Source organism: Xyrauchen texanus, chromosome 19 (assembly GCF_025860055.1).
Source record: "Xyrauchen texanus isolate HMW12.3.18 chromosome 19, RBS_HiC_50CHRs, whole genome shotgun sequence".
Lineage (NCBI taxonomy): Eukaryota > Metazoa > Chordata > Actinopteri > Cypriniformes > Catostomidae > Xyrauchen > Xyrauchen texanus.
Genome location: NC_068294.1, coordinates 40,598,590 through 40,623,213, shown reverse-complemented (window position 1 = coordinate 40,623,213; position 24,624 = coordinate 40,598,590). Strand labels below are relative to the sequence as shown.

At 36.1% G+C, this 24,624-nt stretch overlaps 1 protein-coding gene across 2 annotated transcripts in view; it reads right to left on the bottom strand.

The window, feature by feature from the left end:
• pls3 (plastin 3 (T isoform)) overlaps nt 1–24,249 on the bottom strand; it is a 40,031-nt gene extending 15,782 nt beyond the window's left edge. The window contains exons 1-6 of one of the 2 annotated variants that reach the window (XM_052149847.1): nt 24,110–24,249; nt 8,987–9,096; nt 5,919–6,082; nt 1,125–1,254; nt 867–999; nt 692–773 (exon numbers count right to left, since the gene is read on the bottom strand). In XM_052149847.1, the coding sequence (XP_052005807.1) occupies nt 692–773; nt 867–999; nt 1,125–1,254; nt 5,919–6,082; nt 8,987–9,047 (570 nt within the window). In that variant the 5' untranslated portion in view covers nt 9,048–9,096; nt 24,110–24,249. Of the gene's footprint in view, nt 1–691; nt 774–866; nt 1,000–1,124; nt 1,255–5,918; nt 6,083–8,986; nt 9,097–11,238; nt 11,405–24,109 lie in introns of those variants that run through there. The other variant, XM_052149846.1, reaches the window with a different exon arrangement.
• Between the last annotated feature and the right edge of the window lie 375 nt (nt 24,250–24,624).

Here is a 24,624-nt window from a genome sequence, read left to right as displayed (position 1 = left end):
ACACAAACATGCATATATAAGACTATATACATAAATACATACATACATACACACTGTATATAATATTAATAACATAAATATATAATTTATTTTTGTTTTATTATTTATAACTTTATTTATTTTTCCCCTAAATTATCAAGTTCATAATTGGAATTTTTGTAAAAACGTTTCACTTCAAAATGTTGTTATCCTCATTATAGTCTTTATAAATGTAAAACCGTATATTTTAATACTGTAATACCATAATTATTAATGACATTTTTTTATATATATATATATATATATATATACACACACACATATATATATACATATACACACACACACACACACACACACACACACACACACACACACACACACACTTTAAATTAGTATAAATAGAAATCTATATATAAATAAAATTACATATTATTATTTATCTATAATTTATTATAAAAAATGTTTTGCACAGTAATGAGAACTGGTGCATAATTGTCATGAAACTGAAATATTATTATTATGGTGTGAAATCTGAAAAAGACATGTTCCAACACGTGTTATAAACATAATGCTGGAAAACAGTTTTTTTGCAGTTATGACTCGATAAAAGTTTACAAATGAACAAATGAACCTCGGACTGAATTCCCTTACAATCTAAACTAGATCTATTCTTAATTTCAAATAAAGAAGGGACCATATATAATCAAACCTGTATTGTGAAGGGTGTAAGTTTCTTCTTGTTGATGGTCCTCTCGTCAATGGTATCAGGCACTGACAGGTTGATCATTTTACTAACAGAACACAAAAACATGTGAATTTGGGAGGATTCTTACATGACAAAAAAAAACTATGAAACCACAGACGAGCCATTTATTTGGACTCACCAGAGCACAATACCATCACCCACAGCCTTGAAGAGAGAGTTAGCGTTGGGGTCCATGGGCAGCACATGTTTACAATCAGGGTCATGTTCCAGCGCAGTGTTGATCCAGTTCACGAAGGCAAACCTCTCCTCCTCTGGACGAAAATACAGAAAACACGTTCACAAAGTACCAAAAAGTGTATTTAAATATGTTACCATAAGTACTTTTTTGTACACCCCTAACACTACCCTAGTAGTGTTTTTGGGAATTTTATTTTACCGGAGAATGAGTGCTGTGTGCCCGCGCTGGACAGCTCAGACGTGCCGCCGATTGCCAGGATGCCCTCCTTCCTGTTGATGGCCTTCCTGAAGCTCTTTGCGATGTCACTGCTCTTCAACTCCTGGAAGATCTGTGGAGACACACATGAGAGCAGAGTGATTCAGAGATCCTGGTTATAATAACCCGACTGATCTCCTGATTTTGCAAAAAGAAATTATGTGCTTCATTACACGGTCACAAATCGGTATTAACCCTGTTAAGGCGGACATTAAACTATTTTTAGTAACATGAGACAGACTATAATAAGAAATATTTTTTTTTTTTTTGCACATGGATTATATGCATCTTAATTATATCCTTGAGGCCCAGAAATACATTACTTAAGTTTTTCTTAGCCCATACATGCTAAAGTGGTAAATCTTGAGGTATTTTCAGGAGGACTCCTTGGGCTTTTCAGAGATACCAAATGTTTGAGAGTTTAACCATGACAACTTCCTCTCCTTGGTCTATAAATATGGATTGAAATGTATCACATTGAGAGATCTAATGAGATCTTTATAATGACAGAGCAGGCTGCATTTACTGTATGTATATATATATGTTTTATTTGTATTATTTTGTGGCGGGCATGAATGTAATGATGATTCAGAAATATACCTCAAAGCCTGTTGTATCATATTTGATACATGGATTTCAAAGGGGGTTTTCAATAAAATAATATACAAAATTTTAACCAAACACACGTTGCTTATTGTGACAAGGAGGAGGGCGTGGCCGGGCCCTAACAATGGACACCCGGCGCTGAATAAACCCAATAAGTCGGGAGAGGGATAAAGAGTAGCCGGGGACGCCAGTTCGATAGAGCGATACACGCAGCAGTGTTCGTATGCGTGTGCTTTTGTGCCAACTAAAAGTCTTTTGATTGTTAACCAGGTTCCTGGTTCCACTTATATTCAGCAAATACTCATTTTAATATATCAGTAACAATATAATCATTTATATTGAATACTTTATTAAAATATCATTTATCCCGACATAAGAGTAACTTTTCGGGCAAGTCTGCTGCCATTTTAAATAGATCGATAAAACATTGAAACCACTTTTTTAACAAATAAACACTAGATTGTGAAACATAAATGTGTGAAACTTTCATACTAAATGTTGTTTGGTTCATCAGCTTAAACAGAGAGTGATACAGGAGCCGTTAAACGTTGTCATATTTGATACAAACGGCTTTATAGGGTAAAGGAAGCTTTGAATAATTACTAGGTCCGCCCCCGACCAAAGATTTTCCTAGTCGACAAGTAGTCACTAGTTTAAGCCATTAGTTGACTAGTTGTCGCACGTTTATGATATTAATTTAATATTTAGGGGCATCAGAAAATGGTTTGAGTTCCAGGGCTGAGTGAGAATGTTATAAGTAACATTGCTAACACTGTTCTACATTACAGATAATACTAAACCGTAATAATGAGCCTTTAAAATATACATTTTACTAGCGCGCGCGCACAAAGCGAGCCGAAGCGACATTGGCAAAAGCGGTAATGATTCTGAATCTGTCAGAAAAAACAGCAAGAGACGATCTGAACATTTTGTTAAATTATAGAGAGAAATGCACATTCAGGTCGTGCCGACAGACGTTGATCTCGGGGATCGACGATAGTCAGAGTGATCGCCAATAGCTGATACCTTTGATGATGTCAAGATGATATTTGGCTCGTTTACCCATTAATGTATTAAATTATTATTATCAAATGAATATTACAAATAATTTGCCCACACTATATTATATTATTAAGAACACATGACAGAAAAGCGTCTATGTGCATGTATGATGTGCTGTTTGTACGGAGGCGTGCAGTCTCGTGGAACAAGCGCATGTATAAGGTTCTCACTCTTTCTTTCCTGTCTTCTGAATTTTTTTTGCAAGAATACATCATCTATTAATGCTGCAGATGACCTCAGACCCCTCATCTCAGTTCACTTTATTTCCACAGAGCAGTTCATTGTGACCACAACTCTATACATCTGTAATTAAATCAAAATACTACATAAACCCATTCACCACGAACCCTGATTTATATTTCAGAGATTATTATCATTATAATAATTATGTTTACATTTATAATTGTTTTTATGTCTTCATTTGTGTAAGTAATTTTCTGGCTGTATGTTTAGACAGATACTTGCCAGACGATAAATGGAAAGGTGGTTTAATATATATATATATATATATTTTTTTTTTTTTGTATTGTCTAGCCAATGCTTGACACGTCTGCCACAGTAATGTGATGCATTTTAATTATCGGATATTTTTTATATATATAAATGATTGTTTTTATAAATTAGCAGGGTTTTTTTTTTTCTTCATTTTTCGTACATTGCCTTGCACATTTCTTGCACATAACTTCTACCTCCTTATGCTGCTGGCACTGTTATGGCCACCAGCCATATACATATATTTACACATTTACATATTTATACCTCATTTTGTACAATGCACCTTCAGTTTATGCTTCTTCATTTGCACCTTGTACTGTATTATAGACATTTGCATTGAGTTGGTTTCTGCTTCTCTACATCATAACTTTGCACTAAAAAAAAAAAACATATTGTATATACTTATATATTTTTATATATAAAAGAATTGCACTTTTGAATTGCAAAAGTTTGAATTAGCTTGTTTTATTTTAGTTTTAATACGCATTGATCGTTTTATAAAAGCAGTAAGGCACTCCGCTGTATGTTATGCCTAACAAAGCCCTTTAGCCATGACTATATTCACAATATAGCACAACCTCTTATATTTTATTGCTTAAATACATGGCAACCAGCACACTCACACATGCAACAGCACATGTGAATTTCTTATTTAAAAATACCCAAACACACATGTGGTCCAAAACACATGCTGCATTTTAAAGTGTCATATATGCCCATAATATGTGACATGTGGCATGTTTGTATAATCAAACAAAGTCTTTTAGTGCCAAGTGGATCATCCAGTAAACTGAAGCTGACAGCAGCTGCTCATAACCTCCTCCCAGCAGAGCAAACAAACACAGGGCCATTCACAGGACACACCATTTACAAGAAGTGTCAACAGTCTCAATGAAACAGTACGGCAGTATAAGCCACAATACCATGACCAATGATATAGAACAACTACTCAAAGATTTTTTAATTACAGTGCCCCAAAAAGTATACGTAGTACACTTAAAGGGATAGTTCACACAAAAATGAAAATTCTGTCATAATTTACTTGCCCTCATGTCATTGCATTGTATAACAAAAGAGCTATGACAAGAAAGTGTCCAATTACACAGAGCACAAATATGTACCGTTTTATCATTTAAAACCAAACACATTTATCTGTATGAAATGTTTAGCTTGAGAAGTGTACTTGTGCTATCTATCGGTCTTTCAAATTAACGCATTAGATAAAATAGCAAACCAAGTGGCATTTTAGACATGGTTAAGTGTGGCTTAAGTGTCCAAATTCATTTAGTCTTAATTATTAAGACTAGTACTATTATTAAGACCCCACCCCCACCCCCACCCCACCACCACCACCACCACCACCCTTTTTTTTCTTTCTTTTTTTTTTACTACTATAAAATGGCACTTGGTTTTATATTGTGTTATATAATGCTTAAGTGTTGATTAAGTGTCCGACTAGGTTTTGGAGCCACTGCATAATACTAATAATTGACCGCAAAGGAAATGACTATAACAACAATGAACTGCTATAAAAGGCCATCTGGATTGAGCACTGAAACTCTGATCTCATTCTACACCATATTGTCCATGTTGGTCAAAGTCTGTTTATCCCGAAGCTACTGCTGAATATGCAAATCAGGGATATAAAGCCGTAAATGACGCACTCGGAACATTTAGTTTTAATTCCATTATGCATCATTCTGACATTCAAAGATAATTAGTTAATCAAATTTCACTTTATTCAATCAACTCAACTAAAAGATTCACAGCACAATATCAGAACAGTAAATGTTATAAATGTTTTTCTGATGAAAATGGCATCTGAATTGCAAATGAAGTCAAAAGGCCCAACAAAGCGTTGACTCACTGGATACAATTTATTATACAAAGCGTGACAATGAAAAATGTGTAATGTACCTTTGTTTCCAACTAGCCTTTGTAGTTTAGGATTGAGCCTAAATGTTGATATACGTTCATATAAAATGCTTTAATACATGTTACACTGAAAAATGTACATTCATTTTTGGTATGTTGCCCTTTTGCTTTCATGATCCAAAGATGAAAGAACATTGTGTGTGCTTTAATGGAAGCAAAGATATCAAAGGGGTCCGTCGCTAATGTCACTAATTTGCTTACATTTGATTATTGAGCTTGAAATAGTGCCGAATATTACACCGATCAGCCACAACATTATTGTGTACATCCCGCTCGTGCCACGAAAGCAGCGTCAACACGCTTCTCAGAATAGCATTCTGATATGATGATATTCTTCTCACCACAATTGTACAGAGCGGATATCTGAGTTACTGTAGACTTCGTCAATTTGGACCAATCTGACCATTCTCCATTGACCTCTCAACAGAGAATGGCAAGACTGGTTCAACTGGATCATTAAAGCATTAAATATATAAATATTTATTGTGCCATCATATTTCTTTCTTTGGAATGCTTCAAAATCCTAAACTTTGTTTTCGGGTCTAACCTCGATTTTTAATCCTAGGTTTTTCAATGCGGTTTCGGATTATTTGGTGTCACAGAACAGATCGTGTATGAAATGAAAATGAAGACACTTACAGACACAAACTCATCAAAGCTGATCTTATTGTCCTTGTCCTTGTCCCCGTCTTCCATGAGTTTCTGGATGATCTCTCGCACTTTGTACCCCGGCAGCGGCAGATTGGCCTCTTTAAACAGGTCGTGGAGCTCGTAGTCGGAGATGAAACCATTGCCATTCAAATCTACAGTGAGACAGCAAATTCAAGGTGAGCTTTGGTGTCGATATCTTGCAAGCTTGCTGTCATCTAGCAAGTACAAAATGATGGTACATCATTTCACAACGTTGCATTATAGTTACAATAAGGTTACATTGCAGTGCAACTTTCAATTTCATTTACCAAAAAGATCAAAAGCAAACAGCAACTTTCAAAAAATTTACATTTGAATCACAAATACATCTTCATTTTATACAACCAAAATAAAACGTTTTAGAAATGTTGAAAACACCTAATGGCTGGGTTTTCTTGAAGTAGCCTCAAAACATCAATTCCTCCATGAAAACAAATCCATACCAACCTGCGATGTCCGTGGAATGTTTTGTTTAGGTTTTTAAATAACGTAATCCCAGCATTTAAATCACGCTTCAAAAACATCGTGAAAACACTTGTAGTTATTTATCGCAAAATGCATTTTGGGATTGCCTCATTGAAGGAAATATTAGTGGTTGGCCAAAAAAAGGGTATCTTGTAATGATGCACAATTTTGCTGCCTACCGTTAATGCATTCGCATGAGTACCTATTATAACTTCAAATGTTGTCTGCTCACCAGGTTAAAGAATAAAGCATAATTTAATGAAATGAACAGCAGTTGCTAAGCTTTAAACATTTAACAAACAACAACATCTGTCTTTAAAACATAACGCAACATTAAAATAACCATCAAGTACAGCTAACCAAGGAGTTTCTCAAGTGTTTCAATTTAACACCATTAAATGACCAACCATTTAGAGGTTCTGCCCAGATTGCTGGAGAAATCAGATAAATGGGGGAAAATACACACTGAAGCTCATTCTTGTCAAGAACCATGCAAAACATTTCAAATCCAAACTTATTATAACAACAACTCGAAAACGCTGGGGTCTGGAATGTCTTAGAAGGGGTCTAAGATCACAGATGGCAAAAAAAACTTCTCATATGATTTTTTCAATACTTGCTATAAAAAACTCTTTTTGTGATGAATAAATGACAATTAAAAATGCTTGATTAAAGAGCAAGAGCTCGAGTGTTTAATTGGTTGTTTTGAACATTAGACTGCTATAAAAAGGGCAAATCTAACAAAAAACGGTCAAGAACATGCAGAGGCCATATTTCACCCAAAAAAAGAAATTATATTTTGTGTAATCAAAATGAAAACTAGTATAAAGTATCTTTCTACAGTATAATTAAAAAATATATATATTTTCATTACTGTAATATATTATTTAGATTATAAAGTAAAAGTTTAAAGTACAATTAAATCTCATTTTCATTACTGTAATGTGAAAAAAAAAGTATATATTATTTATATTGTAAAGTAAAAGTTTAAAGTACAATTAAATCTCATTTTCATTACTGTAATGTGAAATGTATAATATATATATATATATATATATATATATATATATATATAAAATTTTGATTGTAAAATACATGTGTAAAGTAAAGCTGTAATTGTAAAAGTACTTGTTAAAATGGTTAAAAGTAACATTTTAAGTATAACTACATCATGGGAGTGCTTGATGTACTAAATTTATTAACGCTTTAAATAAATAAATAAAATCATTGTGTCCAAACAGGACATGAGAATAAACTTAGTCATAGTTGCTTATATTTAGCCTATTTCATTTGAGGCCACTTTTTTGCAGGTAACTTGTTATGCAACAATCATGGCAACTATTCAGTGTAGACAAGGTTACTGAATTTAAAAAAAATACACTTGGCAAGTTATTTTTTTTTTTAAGCAAAAATTCACAAGCCATGGATCAAGACTGCATTAGTGAACACTATTTATTCAGCACAGATTTATTTTATTTTATCTTTGCAAAAGTAAATTTACTCTTAATCATCAAAGTCTTTAATCAAACTGAACAAGAGACTTGAATTCAAAACCGTGGAGAAAAAGAGCAGAAAATCTGAATGTTTCCTTATCAAGAATTTTTGAAAAAGCAACAGATTGCTGTCGCTGATTTGCAGATAGCAGTCCACGAGGACGTTCTGAGCGCCAGGAAACAGCTGATGCCAAAAACCTCAAGAGGGCGATTGAAAAATCCAGATGTTTTTCTGAGCAATAACAATGCAGATGGTCACGGAACAAGTCGCACAAGTAAGTAGAAAGAGAGACAACAACATTACAAAAGATAAAAACATTACACAATCACATCACAAATCACATTTCTCGAGCATGACCAAACAGTCTAAAGCAGTGTTTCTTAACTGGTGTGATGCAAACCAAAAATGGATTTGCAGGTCTATTCTAATCAGGTTGCCAACCTAAAATATGCTAAATGCATATAATAAAATGCAACTAATCATATAAATGTGCCCAGTTAGGATAGCAAGATAAATAGGTCTATCCATTTTTAAAAGGAAGGAGAAAATGCTTCTCATAACTTTTATAGTTGACGTCTAATGCTTTGCATTCAGTGAAACACTACAGCATTCTGACGCAACTTAATTTGTTACTTGGTAGAAGCTATCCAAATTAGGCAGATGTCAAAATGGACAGGTTGCGGGACATGTCCTAATCCTCCAAAACCATTACCCAAACTAAAACGTAACATACAAACAATTGTATTGGGTCGCTACTTGACGTCCAATGCAAAATTCAGGTCTTGAAGCAAAACCAATTGAGAACCACTGCTCTAGAGTCTCCCGTTGCATCCATTCATTTAAAACCAGAAATTAAATGAGACATTTGTGAAGACAGTTTTCTAAACCATAGTAGTAGCTCTGAAAACAATAAAGTAGGCGTTTTCACCGATGCAAGGAAAACTAAATCTGTAGAAATCCTTATATATGTAAATTACAGTGAAAAGGACACCTTCACAGGCAGCATTCCATGTTGTGATTGGAGTCTCCCAAACTGGTTGGACTGGAAGAACACTCACCAACTTTCTCGAAGGCCTCACGCAATTCCTCCAGATCGTCTTTTGATATCTTCCCTGCCATCTTTCTGAAAACCACCTGACGCGCTCTCACTCAAATGATATTTCTCCTTCTGCAGAGAGAAAGTCAAGTATCAATCAATAACAGCATTCCATTGTGACTTCAATAATCCTGGTTGGAATAATGACATTATTAAGTGATTTTCCAACTTTTTGTAAACACTCACTGTTGCCTCTCTTCTGAGAAACAAACCTGGCAATGGGATTGTACAGTAAGATGATAACGTATGCAAATGACATGCAAATGTCTATCAATAATGCAAGTGCAACAGAGTCAACTATATTTGGGCAAAACTTATGTTTTAGGGGGCGTGTCCAAGCTAGTCCCTTTGAATTCAACGCCACCATAATGAAAGTAACTCGAATGACGTGACTAATGACAAAGCCTTTTGTCTGAATCCATTTTAATGCCAGAAAATGGTAAAGGCTTGGCAAAAGTTCAGCCAAACAATGAAATAAGCACATTAAAAAAGCCACTAGAGTCACAAATGCAGTTATAGCATGTTAAAGATGGTAGTTATTAAAAAGGAAGCTAAAACAGACTAATAGAAAAACACAATAAAACATTAGCTGAACTGACGAAAAAAAAAAAAAAAAAAGATTATTTATCAACTTAAGTGAAGAGCCAAATCCAAGAGAGCCAAAATCAGCATGTTGATTTATCGAGTTACGATAGTGTGCAAAAGAAAACGTCTGAATACCAGATGCAGCCTGCACTGAACTGTCCAACAGACTGCTTTAGTTTACCCGTAAAAGATGGCCAAACAATTATTTAAAAAAGAAATTGCATAGACCTCACCACACAAACATACACCAAATGCTGCATATCTATAAAATGCCTTACAGACAAGGCAAATATTTGTCCAGGACATCACTTATGCAACAGCTGATATACTCCGCAATATACTTCTAATTGCAGTATTATGGCACATCAATATGTCTGTGTGTTACTAAGAGTTATGAACATACTTTGCTGACATACCTATTGAAATGTGGCTGTACTCATAACAACTAAACAGAGAACAGATTTGCCATGTCATGCTTAATCATACCCCACTGTACATGACTTGAGAAGAGACTCCGCTCATAAAAGTGAGTGAACAGCACAGCAGCACTCTAGGCTGACCGAGACTAGTTTTCCTGCTAGCCACTACCCTTCATTAACCTTGATGATTCAGAACACACCCACAGTGCATGTCGACATCTCCATTCACAAAGACATCACACTGCTTTATGTTTTTTTTCATCACTTCATTACGTCATTCAGCGTTGCCAGACGTCCTACCACACCCCAATGGGACAGGATGGAATAATAGACTTCACGAGTGTTTTTAAACCGAAACTCTTGCCAATGTTATATAAAGGTTTAGCATGTAAATAACAAGGCTTAAAGATCCAGCTAGATGAACGTTACTGGCCAATTTTGTTTCAAGGTCCACATTTTATGTAATCTCAGAAGGCAAACACAGAAACTGCAGTGGAAATTTTAGGTTAAAGACAAAAAACAAAAAGGCCTAATACCTACACTTGCGGAACCCCCATCAATACAAGTTTTAGCACGCTACATGCCTTCAATGAATCACCCATTTCGTCGCAATTCAAATCATCCGATTATGTTCCAGGAATGCTCCTGTCAAAGCACTCAAGCTTCAAAAGATGCGTAAAGAGAGTCAAATTTGACTATGGTTTGTTTACTCCCCAAATGACCGAAGAGTGTTCTGAGCTCATGCACAAATCCAAGCAACCTTGTCTAGTCACGAGTTTTTCAATGTCTCCAGAAGACTGTAAATTGTAAAGTGATTTAACTTTACGCATTCAAAGTCATTATCCAACATAATGCAAGTCACAAAAGCCACAAAAATTCCAGTTCTTAGGGTTTTAGTTTTAAAACCGAAGGCTGACCATGTGCTTCTTCACACAAAGCAGATTTACTAGCCTGAAAAGATGCAAAAAACATAACCCTTCTTTTACCTCCAAAACGGGTTCCTACACTCCAAACGATTTGTTGCAATCTAATGCAACAAATGTGGACTAAATGCAATGGAGCATTGTACAGATGCTGCTGCAGTTATCAGATCAACAGAGAAGAGAACGAGACAGATAAAGGGATTTTCCCCAGTGAAATACATTAATGAGACAGTGTGGGACATAGAGAGAGACCAGAAGACAAAAAAACAGAGATAATTGAACCCAACCTGTGCTGAGAATGTGGCTGTATGCAGTAGCAGTCGCAACAGAAGAGGCAGTCCTCGCTCCACACCCTTCCAGGATAATCTGAAACACCAGCATTCCTGTCTGCCTCACAAAGACCTACGGTTGCAAGTCATAACACTTCCTCCCAAGCTATGGGAGTAGCGGACGGCATGTCCGATGGAGGGAGGAGGTAGAGGCAGGCGCAGACAGAGAGAGAGAGGGGGAGGGGAAAGCATGACTGTTTTTCTTTACTACCAACGTTGCTGTCCCAGATGTCCCGAATAGCGCAATAAAGCCACAAGAGAGATAAATGGGTGTGGAAAAGTTAAATGCATCTCTCAAATCTGTATACTAACACTCATAATGCCTTTAAATCAGACGCAAAGTCCTGTTGCTTTAAAAAGTCACAACTTGGAGGGGGAAAAATAACATTGTGGACAGACATATGCTGAATCACTTGGAAACACATGCTGGACATGTGATATCTTTGCCTGTTGATGATCAGCATAGAAACTGCAGCTGTTAAGCTACAAAAATAAATACATCATTTTGTAAAATCCTTTTTTCTCAAAATAAAGATTTTAGGTTAGAAATTATATGAATGCATTATTATTATATTAAATGTGTTTTCACACATTTTTGCCTTTAACAGTTCATATTAAAGTGTCTTGTTGTGTGACAATGACATTTTTAAAAGTGCATACGTTCCATCTCTCTCAATAACTCATTCTGTGTCCAAAGATGAGATCCACGCACCCATGTCACAGAATAATGTCTCTTAATACCCTTTCTGTTTTTACAGTCAGTTGTTCATAACATTATTTTAATCGTTTAATTCTAATCACACATTTATGGCTCAAGAAATTATGCATGTCTTCTCTTGTTATATGCTCTCACTGGCTTATGCTGCTAGTCTTAAAGAGACAGTAACTGATTAAGCACATGTTCTACATATTAACGTAAATACTTGAAAATAGAACAAATTATGCATGTAAACAATACAAAATGTAACAAATATATATATGTAACATAATATATGCAATTTCAAGACATTCATTGATGGAACAGACTGAATTTTAACATCTTCATAAAAGCTAAAATGTGACCAATTCAATGAAAAACTAATGATAAAATGATCATTAGTTTTTGAAAGCTAAAATGATAAAAATTCTTGTTGCACTTTAATCTGTTTTGAATACTATTCTGATGCTAGTGAAACTTTTTAAGTATGGCACTTTCCATACCACGGTCTCCTTAAGATGATTTGCTTATGTTTTCCTCTTTTGTAAGTCGCTTTGAATAAAAGCGTCTGCCAAAATAATAAATGTAAATGTAAAATATTATTTGTAAAATTAATATTTTTTTCAAAATGTACCTAGAAGGGTTGCCTATTAGGTTCCTTTATAATTAAGAGCATTAGCTGAGAGAGAATTTATTTTATATGTAAACAAAATGGACATGGTCACAGAATTGTACCCATATGAATCGAATCGAGATCGGAATTAATATGACTTGGTATAATAATGTTTGATATCATTTTAGATAGAGTTTAGCAGGTCACAGCACAGGACAAAAGTACTTTGTCAACAATTTTTTTTAATCATTTGACAACACAAAACCTCCTGCCATTGCTTGGAAAATAAAACGTTTTGTGCTCTACTCCCAGCTATCAATGGTAAAATAATTTCAAGGATGGATAAGCTGGTATTTAACAAAGACTCTTTCGTTTGCTAATGAAACGGGCTGCATAACAGAGCGTTTCCTTAAACGAGGGCACCACGAACTGAAAACAGTACAGTTTCAATTCTGCATTCAAATAATCTAATTTGGCACTGGCATCATAATCTTATTTCTCATAGACTAAAGCACAAGCCATTGTCTAACTGCAGATACAAACTCTAAAACTCCAGAGCTTATCATGCTTTTTTAATATCACCAGTATGCTGAAAGCAATGCCACAAATTCCCAAATTTAGAGGGGCGGAGAGACAAATGTTTCAGAATACGATGGCAGTATTGCAGTGAAATACCAAAGCAACATAGGGCCTATTTCTTAAAAAAGAAACATCTAATTTCAACTCACCAACAGCAACGACTAAAAGCATGGAACAAAAACTAGGCTATATTTTTGCATGTCCTTAAGAAAATGTGAGTGTTGTTTGCCTGTGCAATACACACCATAACGATACTAAAATGTTGTGAGTGGTTGCCAGGGCACTGCTAAGATGTTCTGAGCAGTTGCTATAGATTGTTCTGGGTGGTTCCTTACTGTCCCAAGTTGAAGGAACCCATTCCTAAGTCTCTTTTATGTGGATTGGGTTCCTCCAATTTATTCACAAGTTTTATAGTCCCACCAGGAAAAAAAAATTCAGAACACTTCTTGAAGTAATCGCACACATCTCCTCGACAAGCCACAGACGGCATTCACAAACAATAGTTCTGAACTTTTATAGATTGTAAACAGTGTGGAAACTCATTGAGGTTGTTTTAAAATCAAAGGATTTTTCTTGCTCTGTCTATAAGCATACTCTAACACTGCCAACCCGAAACTTTCTTGCCAATCCGCCCAGACTATTTACCAAGAGTAAGCAGCAAAACAGGTTATTTAACAATTGTTATGGTTATTAAGCCATAACTATGAGCTCATTAACATATGACCACCTACATTTACATATAACTACTGAGTATTCAGCACTTTCGCCTGCCCTAAAAATGACAATGTGAAGCACAGAGCATTTGCAATCAAAGAGGTTATCCAATCATAACAAAGCTCATTTATATGTAAAAGTTTTAAAGGTACAGTAGCAAAAACAGCTTTTCCCCCCATTGTGAAAACGTCTAAATATGTTGCCAGAGCACTGATAAGAATTCAATGAGATTTTGAAATTCTTTAAGCTCAGGTTACAACACAACAGATCGCCTGTTGTGAACAAGTCGTATCTTGAAGATCTGGACTGTTTGGTTTAAAAAGGCAGAACTGCAGCGGAACAACTTCAGTGACTAAATACCACAGTGTGATTCCAGCACAGAAAAATTATAATCAGATCTTCTTTTTAGTCTCAACCCTGTTGTTCTGAACTTGCTGGCATTTGGTGCCTGAGGAATAATGTGCGGAGGAGTGGAACAAAGCATACTTCAGAACAAACAGTGAAGACAGGTGTGCACTTACAGATCTTTTTGCAAACTCAACCTGCATGGGACGTTTAGTGAGATAGAAAGAGAGAGTGAGAGTGCGAGTGAGAGTGATACCCAATTACATCTTGTAACCAGGGAAGAACAAAATCAATGTCAAGAGGATTTACCAGGTCATATTTCATCTCAAAGTCAAAAGAAAGAAATTAGAAATAATTTTTTGCTTAAAAAGACAATTAAGCCCATTTTTGGGACCATTAGGTTTTTTGCACTGTGACATTTTCTTGACAATTCATTACATTTCAACCCCAATTCTCATTACTGTAATGCATAAAGAACATTTAAATTGTAATAATAGCATTATTTGTTAAAGAACCTTTTTAGAAATTAGGGATGCACTTTTATGAAAATGTTTGCCACCAGTTTTAACAAATATCTACAAGCCATTACCTCTACCTATATTTTGTCACTTACTCACCCTATTTTGTCATCTTATCACCGTTTTACTTCAGAATCATGCTTTAAAAAAAATTCACTTCTAGTGCTTTGTCCATTTACACTCGTAAGCGTGATTTATTAGCAGTTAATCGTGATTAATTGCATATTTATTTGCAGTTAATCATGATTAATCAAGTTTTGAAAGTGCAGACATTTGACTCTAAAATGTAGGGATGCACCGAAATTTCGGCCACCGAACAATTTCGGCCAAAAATAAAAAAAATATGTTTTGTCCGAATGAGAAAACAGGGCAAAAATATGACCCGATATATATGCCTCCCTGCCCCTCAGTGCTCAGGTTTCACTCTCGATCGATCTAATCATAATCACCGCCGCTACCTATACGCATACTACGCAGTCTGCGTAGGGCACCAACTCCCTAGGAAGGCACCTGAAAGTCCACCGGGTGCCCTTCCTCGCATGTTATACATTATTCGAGGACCCGAAAGCAGTTGCAAAACACAGACGATCGCTTCATGCTCATATTGCGAACACGACAATCCTCTTGACTTCTGGCGCATGAACAAAGATCGCTTTCCATTGCTTGCGCGGATTGCACGCAGGTATTTATCTGCACAAGCACCAGCACACACAGAGAGAGAGAGAGAGAGAGACTATTCAGTGCAGCATCTCATGTTCTTGAGTTGCCAGAAAGCTGACACTTTTACTGAAATAGAAAGCAGTCCAATTTGCTGTGTGTATAGCAATTACATTAGAATAGGTTTAGCCCTGCAAAACTTTGTTCTTCACTTGAGGCTACATCAGTCGTTTACAGTTTGAGTTTGGTTTTTATTTCTATTACTGCTGTTTAGCACAATAATTTTATATTAAAGTATAAATACGTTTTCATAAACAGAAAAGAGCCCCTCTGCCCATTAAAAGAAGTAAGTGCACTTAACTCCAGGTTGCTCCGGGGGGATTGTCCCTGTAATAAGTGCACTGTAAGTCGCTTTAGATAAAAGCGTCTGCCAAATGCATAAATGTAAAATATTTAATATTGTTATAATATATTTTATGTCCAATTTTGCTGTTACTTTTAATAAAAGTGTGATCATTTTATTGATTTGTAGTTTTTCAATTCAGATTAATTGATAATTAATCAGACTAATTGGGAACTATCCCCCACATACAGTAGTGGCCAAAAATATTGGCACCCTTGGTAAATATGAGCAACGAAGGCTGTGAAAAAAAATCTGCACTGTTTATCCTTTTGAACTTTCATTAAAACATTTCACAAAAATCTAACCTTTAATTGAATATCTCATTATGAAATAAATATCTTTCTCCAAAACACATTGGTCACAATTATTGGCCCCCCTAGAAATTCTTATGAGTAAAATATATCTGAAGTACATTCCCCTTCATATTTTACATTTTTAGTGCACCTGGGAAACTAGGAACATGAAATTGTTCAGAAATGACTTCCTGTTTAACAGGGGTATACATGAGGTAACACACCGGCCAAATTCACTTAATGATCAATCACAGAGGGCTAGACTAAAGAATAATGTTCTGATGTGTGGCAAAAGGCTGTGGCGCTTCACAAAATGGGAAGTGGCTATTAGAAAATATCCCAAGCATTGAAAATACCCATTTCCACCATCAGCGCAACAATTAACAAGTTCCAATCAACTGGAGATTTAAGAATCTATATTGTGTCTATATTGTCTCCATGCACAGTGAGGAGGATGGTTCAAGTGGCCAAAGAATATCCAAGGATCACAGCTGGAGATTTGCAGAAATTAGTTGGGTCTTGGGGTCAGAAAGTAAAAACAAACAACCCCCCAAAAAAAATGTTTGGGGGTGGGTTTCAAGAAAAAAAAAAAGCCTTCGCTTTCATCCAACAACAAACTCAAGCATCTTCAGTTTGCCAGACACTACTGGAACTTCAAATGCGACCGGTTCTATGGAACAAAAAAACAGCTTTTTGGCAGCAAACACCAGAGATGGGTTTGACGCACACAGAGATGGAAAATGTACCCAATGCCCACATTTATATGTGGTGCTGGATCTTTAATGTTGTGGGCTGTTTTTCTGCCAGAGGTCCTGGACATCTAGTTCAGATACATGGCATCATGGACTCTATCAAATACTAACAGACAAAAAAATCTAAACCTGGCTGCCTCTGACAGAAAGTTTACAATGGACGCTGATTGGATCTCCATGATCCAAAACAATCATCAAAATCAACACAAACGTGGTTTAATCAAGGTTCTGCCATGGCCATCTTTGTCCCCTGACCTGAAGCCCATAGAACATTTGTGGGGTGAACTAAAGAGGAGTTTGAATTGGAAGGATGTGTAGAGATTCTGTATGGAGGAATGGTCTCAGATCCCTTACCATGTGTTCTCCAACCTCATTAGGCATTATAAGAGAAGACTCAGAACTGTTATCTTGGCAAAGGGAGGCTGCAAAAGGTATTGAATAAAAGTGTGCCAATAATTATGGCCAATTAATTAGATATTTACCCTGTTTCAATTGTGTTACTTCAATTAAATGTTAGATTTTTGTAAGTTCAATAGGATAAACAATGCAGATTTATTTTTTTGACAGCTTTCTTTGCTCATATTTACCATGGGTGCCAATATTTTTGGCCACTACTGCAGGTTGCATTTTCATTGCAATGGGCATTAAATCGCTTGAATTCTACAATGTTAATCTGCTGGCAGACTGAGGCTATCCGCTTTGCTACAGCAATTATGAAGCAGCATTCATGATTTGCTTCAGGGTATCAACATGGTGGATATGCCTTTGGTCTAATAATTATCCCATAATTATTGTTCACAGATACATCAGTGCATTCCTTATATAAATGTACCTTTAGGGTTTATACAAAAATACTTTAAATACTAAATACTTTAAAGTAGCATTATCTTGTTAAATATTTATTTCACTGGATAATGAAAATACATGGCATTATTATGGTTAGGTAATACAGTGTTTTTAATTTACAGTAAAAATAACTATATTGTGCAATAGACTGTTATAAAGTGTTACTGTACTACAATAATGAAAATCACAAAAAAAAAACAAAAAGGTATGTTTAATTGTCACAAAAATAACGTCATACTGCAACACACAGCATCTTAATTTTTTTCTTTTGATATTGAGGTGATATGTGTGACCCAGAAATGTTTTTATGAGATTGAGCCAAATATCCTTTCTTATATAGTGTGAAGGTGGAGATTTTAAGCGGATTATACTGGGTTAAATAGGAAAATTCACTCAAATCACTCCAGAGAAAGCGGAGCAATTTGATGCTGTAGTGATGACAATTCAAGCAAATGTATTGACACCAAACAGCTCTATAGGAGAGTATGTAACAATCTTTCATCCATTCAAAAGATCAGCCTTAAAGGTGAAGTGTCTAATTCGTTTGATGTTAAAACACCTTTACTTATCTCAGCTTGAATTGCAGAGACAAATACAAGACAAGTAGACAAGACAAGGTTGATCGCAGCGAAAAAAGGCTCTGTGACTTGTTCAAAACATTGCTCTGTTTGTTTGAGCATCCCAACCACCCCATCTTAGCAACACAGACTTAACCAATGGAGTGAATTTCAGGCGACCAATGGCAGATTGAGGAAGTGTTCGGGAATCTGTTTGAAATCAGTAATTATTTTTGCAATTCCATTTGTTGATGCTAGTGGTGCAGAAATGACTCACTTCAGTTATATAACTTCTTTAAAAATACATAAAGTTTAAGTTATGGAATCAGGTTATAGAGTGAATAAAGTGAACTTAAAAGCATCTAGTATGCATCAAAACAACTTACAGCTAGAAGAGTGTTGATAGGTTTGGGCTTTTTTGTTGAGCAATTAAATTAGAGGAAGGAATAGCTGTAGATTGGTGATATGGCCTCTTACCAGCATTCGATAGAGAAACGCATTAAACAGTAAAGAAAGCACAAGCATGTGAACTCTATGCCAAGAGAAGAGCAACGGTATTCACAGCGCCCAGATTCACAAAGGCATACTTGGAAATGTTAGTGGTGCATTTATATTTGTTTAATCAGGACAGGAATGTTTAGTCTACAGTCTGCACTGGTTTAACATGGATCATAAAGCATAAATAAAACCACTACAAAACCACTTAAAAAAAGACTACTGGGATGAAATGTGAAGTATGCCATTTTAGTGCCACTAGCATTACCAAATGGATTTGCAAATATCATGACATGGACCTCCATCTGCCATTGGTCGAGTAAACAGATGACCCCATCCAAAACTCACGCCATTGGTTGAGCCAGTGTTGCTGTGTCAGGCTGGTTGTGATAGTCATCTCTACATATTAAACAAGGATAGGATAAGGTATTTAACATTGAAAGCGATATACAATACAGCTTTAAAATATGATTTCAAACGTATGTTAAATTTTGTGGTATTGAAACAGAAATATAAACACAACAAAAAAGCCCTGCATATAGTTACATGACTAAATTCTCCTCCCTTCCCAGTAGGTGGTGATATGCACAAAGAACGCGAATCACCAAAAACACAAGAATGTGAGAGTGAAAGTGGAGATTGTAAGTAAAAAAGGACTTGAATATTGATTTATTCTCACCCACACCTATCATAATCGCTTCTAAAGAAATAGATTAAACCACTGGAGTCATGCGGATTACTTTTATGCTGCCTTTATGTGCATTGTGGAGCTTCAAAATGTCGGTACCCATTCGCTTGCATTGTATGGACCAACAGAGCTGAGAAATACTTTCAAAGACCTTTGTTTGTGTTCAGCAGAAGAAAGAAAGTCATACACATCTTGGATTACATGAGAGTGAATAATGATGAGAGAATTTTCATTTTTGGGTGAACTATCCCTTTAAGACTTACATTGAAGGGCATCTGCCTTACGCCTTTTAAGGGATTAAGAGAAAGCGGTTTAACATACCTAGGTTTCTCCCTGAGAACGTGGCTTACGTGGTCATGTAAATGCATAAATGGTGTTCCCACAGATTTTTGAAGAGTGCGCATGTGCGTGGAATGGACCGGATAACTAACATCACAGGATGGAGCCATACACATCATATCAACAAGTCAACACAGTGGAAACAATTCAACATTTCTGTGAGTACAGAGGGAAAAGGGAAAGTACATTCACTATAAAATATACCCATTTATATACACAAATTTTTATTATCGACTGGCCCTCACATCCACGTTTGCACGCTCAAGTACACTGGAATTTGACATGAGAGGTAAACCCCACTATTACAGTGCAATTCAGCTGCAGGTTGCGATGGAAAGTAAAAGCATACACAGCAACAACTCTGGAATCTCTGGAAACGAAGCGAAGCAACAGAGAATAAAATAGCGAAGTCTTCCTCGAAACACATTATGCAACGTGAAATGTTTGCTTTAGAGAAAGCTGCTTACTGACCGAGATGCAAGTATAAGGAGGTATAGAAATATATATATATATATATTTTTTCATATATATATATTTTTCATATATATATATATATATATATATATATATATATACGTATATAAATGGGAACGCCACTTTCTCACAATGAACAGCTTTCTGGCGTCCATGTAAATGAGGTCATAGACATAGGGGTGGATTCTATTGACTTGGACCAGTAAGAAACAACACCGCACCAAACCAAAACACCCTCAAATCATTTCGATTTTAGAAGAAAAAATTGGGGTGGAAGTTTCTGTTCTTCGCAAAAAGTCAAAACACAGAGCCCTATAGACGATGACAGTCAAAATGAATTTAATAATACCATGAAAAACATTACTTAATTATTTTACCACAAGACTTTTTTTTTTCAGGCATGTGGAATATTAGTTTGGGAATCACAAAATAAGGTAATCTTGAGCCAATTCAATCTGTGGTGCATGCAGATCCCAAATAAAAACTGTATACAATGTCTGTGGTGAGGTCAACTTCACTAAATACTTCCTGTAACTAATTTGAGAGGCACAGAATCATCATGTAGACAGTAATTTAATAAAGATTTAATTGAGATTGATTAAGTAATGCTCGGTACTCATGAATAGGAGTAGAAACATCCTCCTACAAACATTGTCGAGGTGTTTTGGCTTGACATCACTTTAACCTCGGCCTTGACAATGGCATCCAAACCACACAGTTCTCCACAATGAAAGGGCGACAACTGTGATAAGCGATAACATACACTTGTGACATGGCTGCCAGTTACACTTACGGCTAAAGAATGAAGGGGTTTGAAGAATGTGAGACAGCAACTGGGAGAAGGATACAACCACAACATGAGCAATGACAACATTGTCTTTTATACAACACATTTCATGCCAAAGTCAGACAACATTTAACATTTGCCAAAACCACACATTCCGGTCTACACCAGCAATCAGGGAATACTTTCAGGAATCACATCTAGGTCTTTGCACAACTACTATAAAACTCACACTCCTGAGTGAGAATACAGTTGACTTCCAGTAGGAGCAATTTCAATTTCATTTTGTACTAAAAGGGATGTTCAGAGTTGCATACTACTCCTATTAAGCCTTCAGTATACACCATGCATACCGGGACAGAATGCAAACAATCTGTATGCATGGAATATATTTTACATTTATGCATTTGGCAGACGCTTTTATCCAAAGCGACTTACAGTGCACTTATTACAGGGACAATCCCCCCAGAGCAACCTGGAGTTAAGTGCCTTGCTCAAGGACACAGTGGTGGTGGCCGTGGGGTTTGAACCTGTGACCTTCTGATTAACAGCCCTGTGCTTTAGCCACTACGCCACTACCACCACCACTCCACAGTGTAGGAATACCTGGATGCCCAACAACATTTGCCAAAATATGCAGTGTAGCCTACAGCTTATTTGCATGAAATATACATGGAATACGGTATCCGACAATGCATTGAGTCAGACTTGATGTTCTATGTCTGAAATCATTTCAAACCACAATCCTATCAACTGATATTTTAAAAGAGGGTGGAAAAGATGTATTATTGTTAGAGGTGATAATTGGAAGCCTCTTGTGAAAACAATTACTCATATCATGAGTCAACATCATAGCATATGTTGAACTGTGAATAAAAACCATACTGCATAATGATTTGCATAGTATTTTGATTTATTTTCTCCCAATTTGGAATGCCCAATTCCTCGTGGTGGCATAGTGGCTCGCCTTAATCCGGGTGGCAGAGGACGAATCTCAGTTGCCTCCATGTCTGAGACAGTCAAACCACACATCTTAACATGCGGCTTGTTGAGCATGTTACCGTGGATACATGGTGTGTGTGGAGGCTTCACGCCATCCAACACGGCATCCACGCACAACTCACCACGCACCCCAGTGAGAGCGAACCACATTATAGCGACCACGAGGATGTTACCCCATGTGACTCTACCCTCGTTAGCAACCGGGCCAATTTGGTTGCTTTGGAGACCTGGCTGGAGTCACTCAGCAGGTACCGGATTCGAACTCGCGACTACAGGGGTGGTAGTCAGCGTCTTTACCAAATGATGTCACCAAATACAAATAGCAGTACATCATTATTACATTTCTAGTACTCAATTTAATATAGATTAAGACTTTGTTCAAAATGGAAAATTGTTGTACTAACTTCTGCATACTAAACATTAGTATTTAAAAAAAAATTGGTACATGAAAAGATGTGCAAACACTTCCACATGTACCTCACTATGTTGCATGTTTACATCAGCAAAAGGCATCCATTTATTACTTCCGAAATAAATATTATATTAATGCTTTATTTTCATCAGATTATCAACATTTAATCAGATTTGGATTATTTTTCGACAGCACTATTAAAGGAATAGTTCACACAATAATTAAAATTCTCTCATTATTCACTTACCCTGATGCCAACCCATATGTATGTATAATTGCCGTTCTTTAGTAGAACACAAATTAATTAACTTTTAAATAGCGCCTCCTGCCAACAGCTGACGCGAAGTGTGACATAAAAGCGTCAGCGAATTGACGTGAGAATTTGGAAACTCTTTAATTTTTGGAATTTGGAATTCAGCTTTATAGTATTATATATTATATAGTATTATTTACAAAAGAAGAATGAACATCAAGCGAGAGTTCGGCCATTTCAAACGGCATCAGAGCCCTGGATGGAAGTGCCAATTTAAAGCAAATTACTTTTTAATTATCGACTTGTTTCTTAGATAAACCTATCGATTCACTTCAGAAGGCATTCATTGATCAACAGAAGTTGTGTGGATAACTTTTATGCTGCCTAAATATGACTTTTGGACCGTCAAATTGCTGGCACCCGTGTACTTCTATTATATATGGACCTGACAGAGCTCTGTCTTCCTCTAAAACTCTTAATTTGTGTTCTACTGAAGAAAGACAGTCATACACATCTGGGATGGCATCAGGGTAAGTGAATAATGAAAGAATTTTCATTTGTGCGTGAACTACTCCTTTAAAAAGTGTTAGATAAGCCTAAATGGCATTACGATTGAAGTTGATATCGCTGGTTTAGGCCTTCCATCCACAAGGAAGGTTGAGTCAAATGCACGCCATTGTGCAATACAGTTTTTACAGATACCTGTTTGTGTATACTGCATACTACATTCCTTGTAGAAGTATGCAATTACAAAACAAACACACATTTGCACACACTCTATTTGTCTCAGGCTAACAGGCTACAAGTAAATTAAATTGTATTGTGGGATAAAACAGATGAAATACTAAAAAGAACACACAACAGTCCTCAGGTTTATCACGATCCGATACTTTATCGCGATCCGATACTTTATCGCGAGCAATCGGTAAGGGCGTGTCATACATTTTTCACTTGAAATGTGTTAAATGAGAAACATACACGTCATCTACATTCTCCGTTCATCAAATCACATCTGTTTATTTATAAAAACACAGTCACACATACTAAAGTCTACAGCTAAACACCAGCCATCGCTAGCACAAAAATAATGAATATATTGAGCATGAAATCAAATATAATTATTTCACACTACAGTACATGCCTGGATACGCTTTTGAAAATATTTAGCCTAAATGTAAGTTAATCAGTGTGGGCAAATGATGAAACAGGTACCTTGTACCTAATATTCAACTTCAAAACAGTCAGTTTCACACTCTTGAGTGTAACATTTATATGTAGAAGGCAATGCAAATATAATGTATAAACGAATGCACCGATTTTTCGTTCTAATAATACTAATAATACAACGTGCTTTTAATAAGACAACAAAAAAGTGCGCTAAAATAGTTTAATAAGTTTAGTAACTTACTGTGTCCGTCCGTGTGTTTGTTGCCCTGCTGACGTTTCACTCTCTCTCGCACACACTGAACTCCCACATCAATGCTGTGGCTTAAAACCTAGTGCGCTACCTACCTAGACAACATTTTTTGGCGCGTCACAGGCACGCGGCATTTCTGAGATTTTAGCCGCGCCTGTGACGTCCCACAATGCTGCAGGCAACACACAAGATGCCCCAAAACGATGTCTATAAAGTAGGATGCATTCGGTTTTAAGCTTATGATTTAAAAATACAATCATAAAAATGCAGACTATGTAGGCAGCACACTAGGTTTTGAGACGATGGTGATCAAAACAGAAATCTGAAATGGCTATATATGTGAAACATATGTTAAATATACAAACTACATGTTCATATATGGGTTTTTACTTGATGTAAAAGTCACATAGGTATACTAGCATAGATATATGGAACATAGCCTATATCTCAAAATACAAAAAAGATGTTTTCGTGTATGTAACATATTTTGAAAAATACTAGTAGAA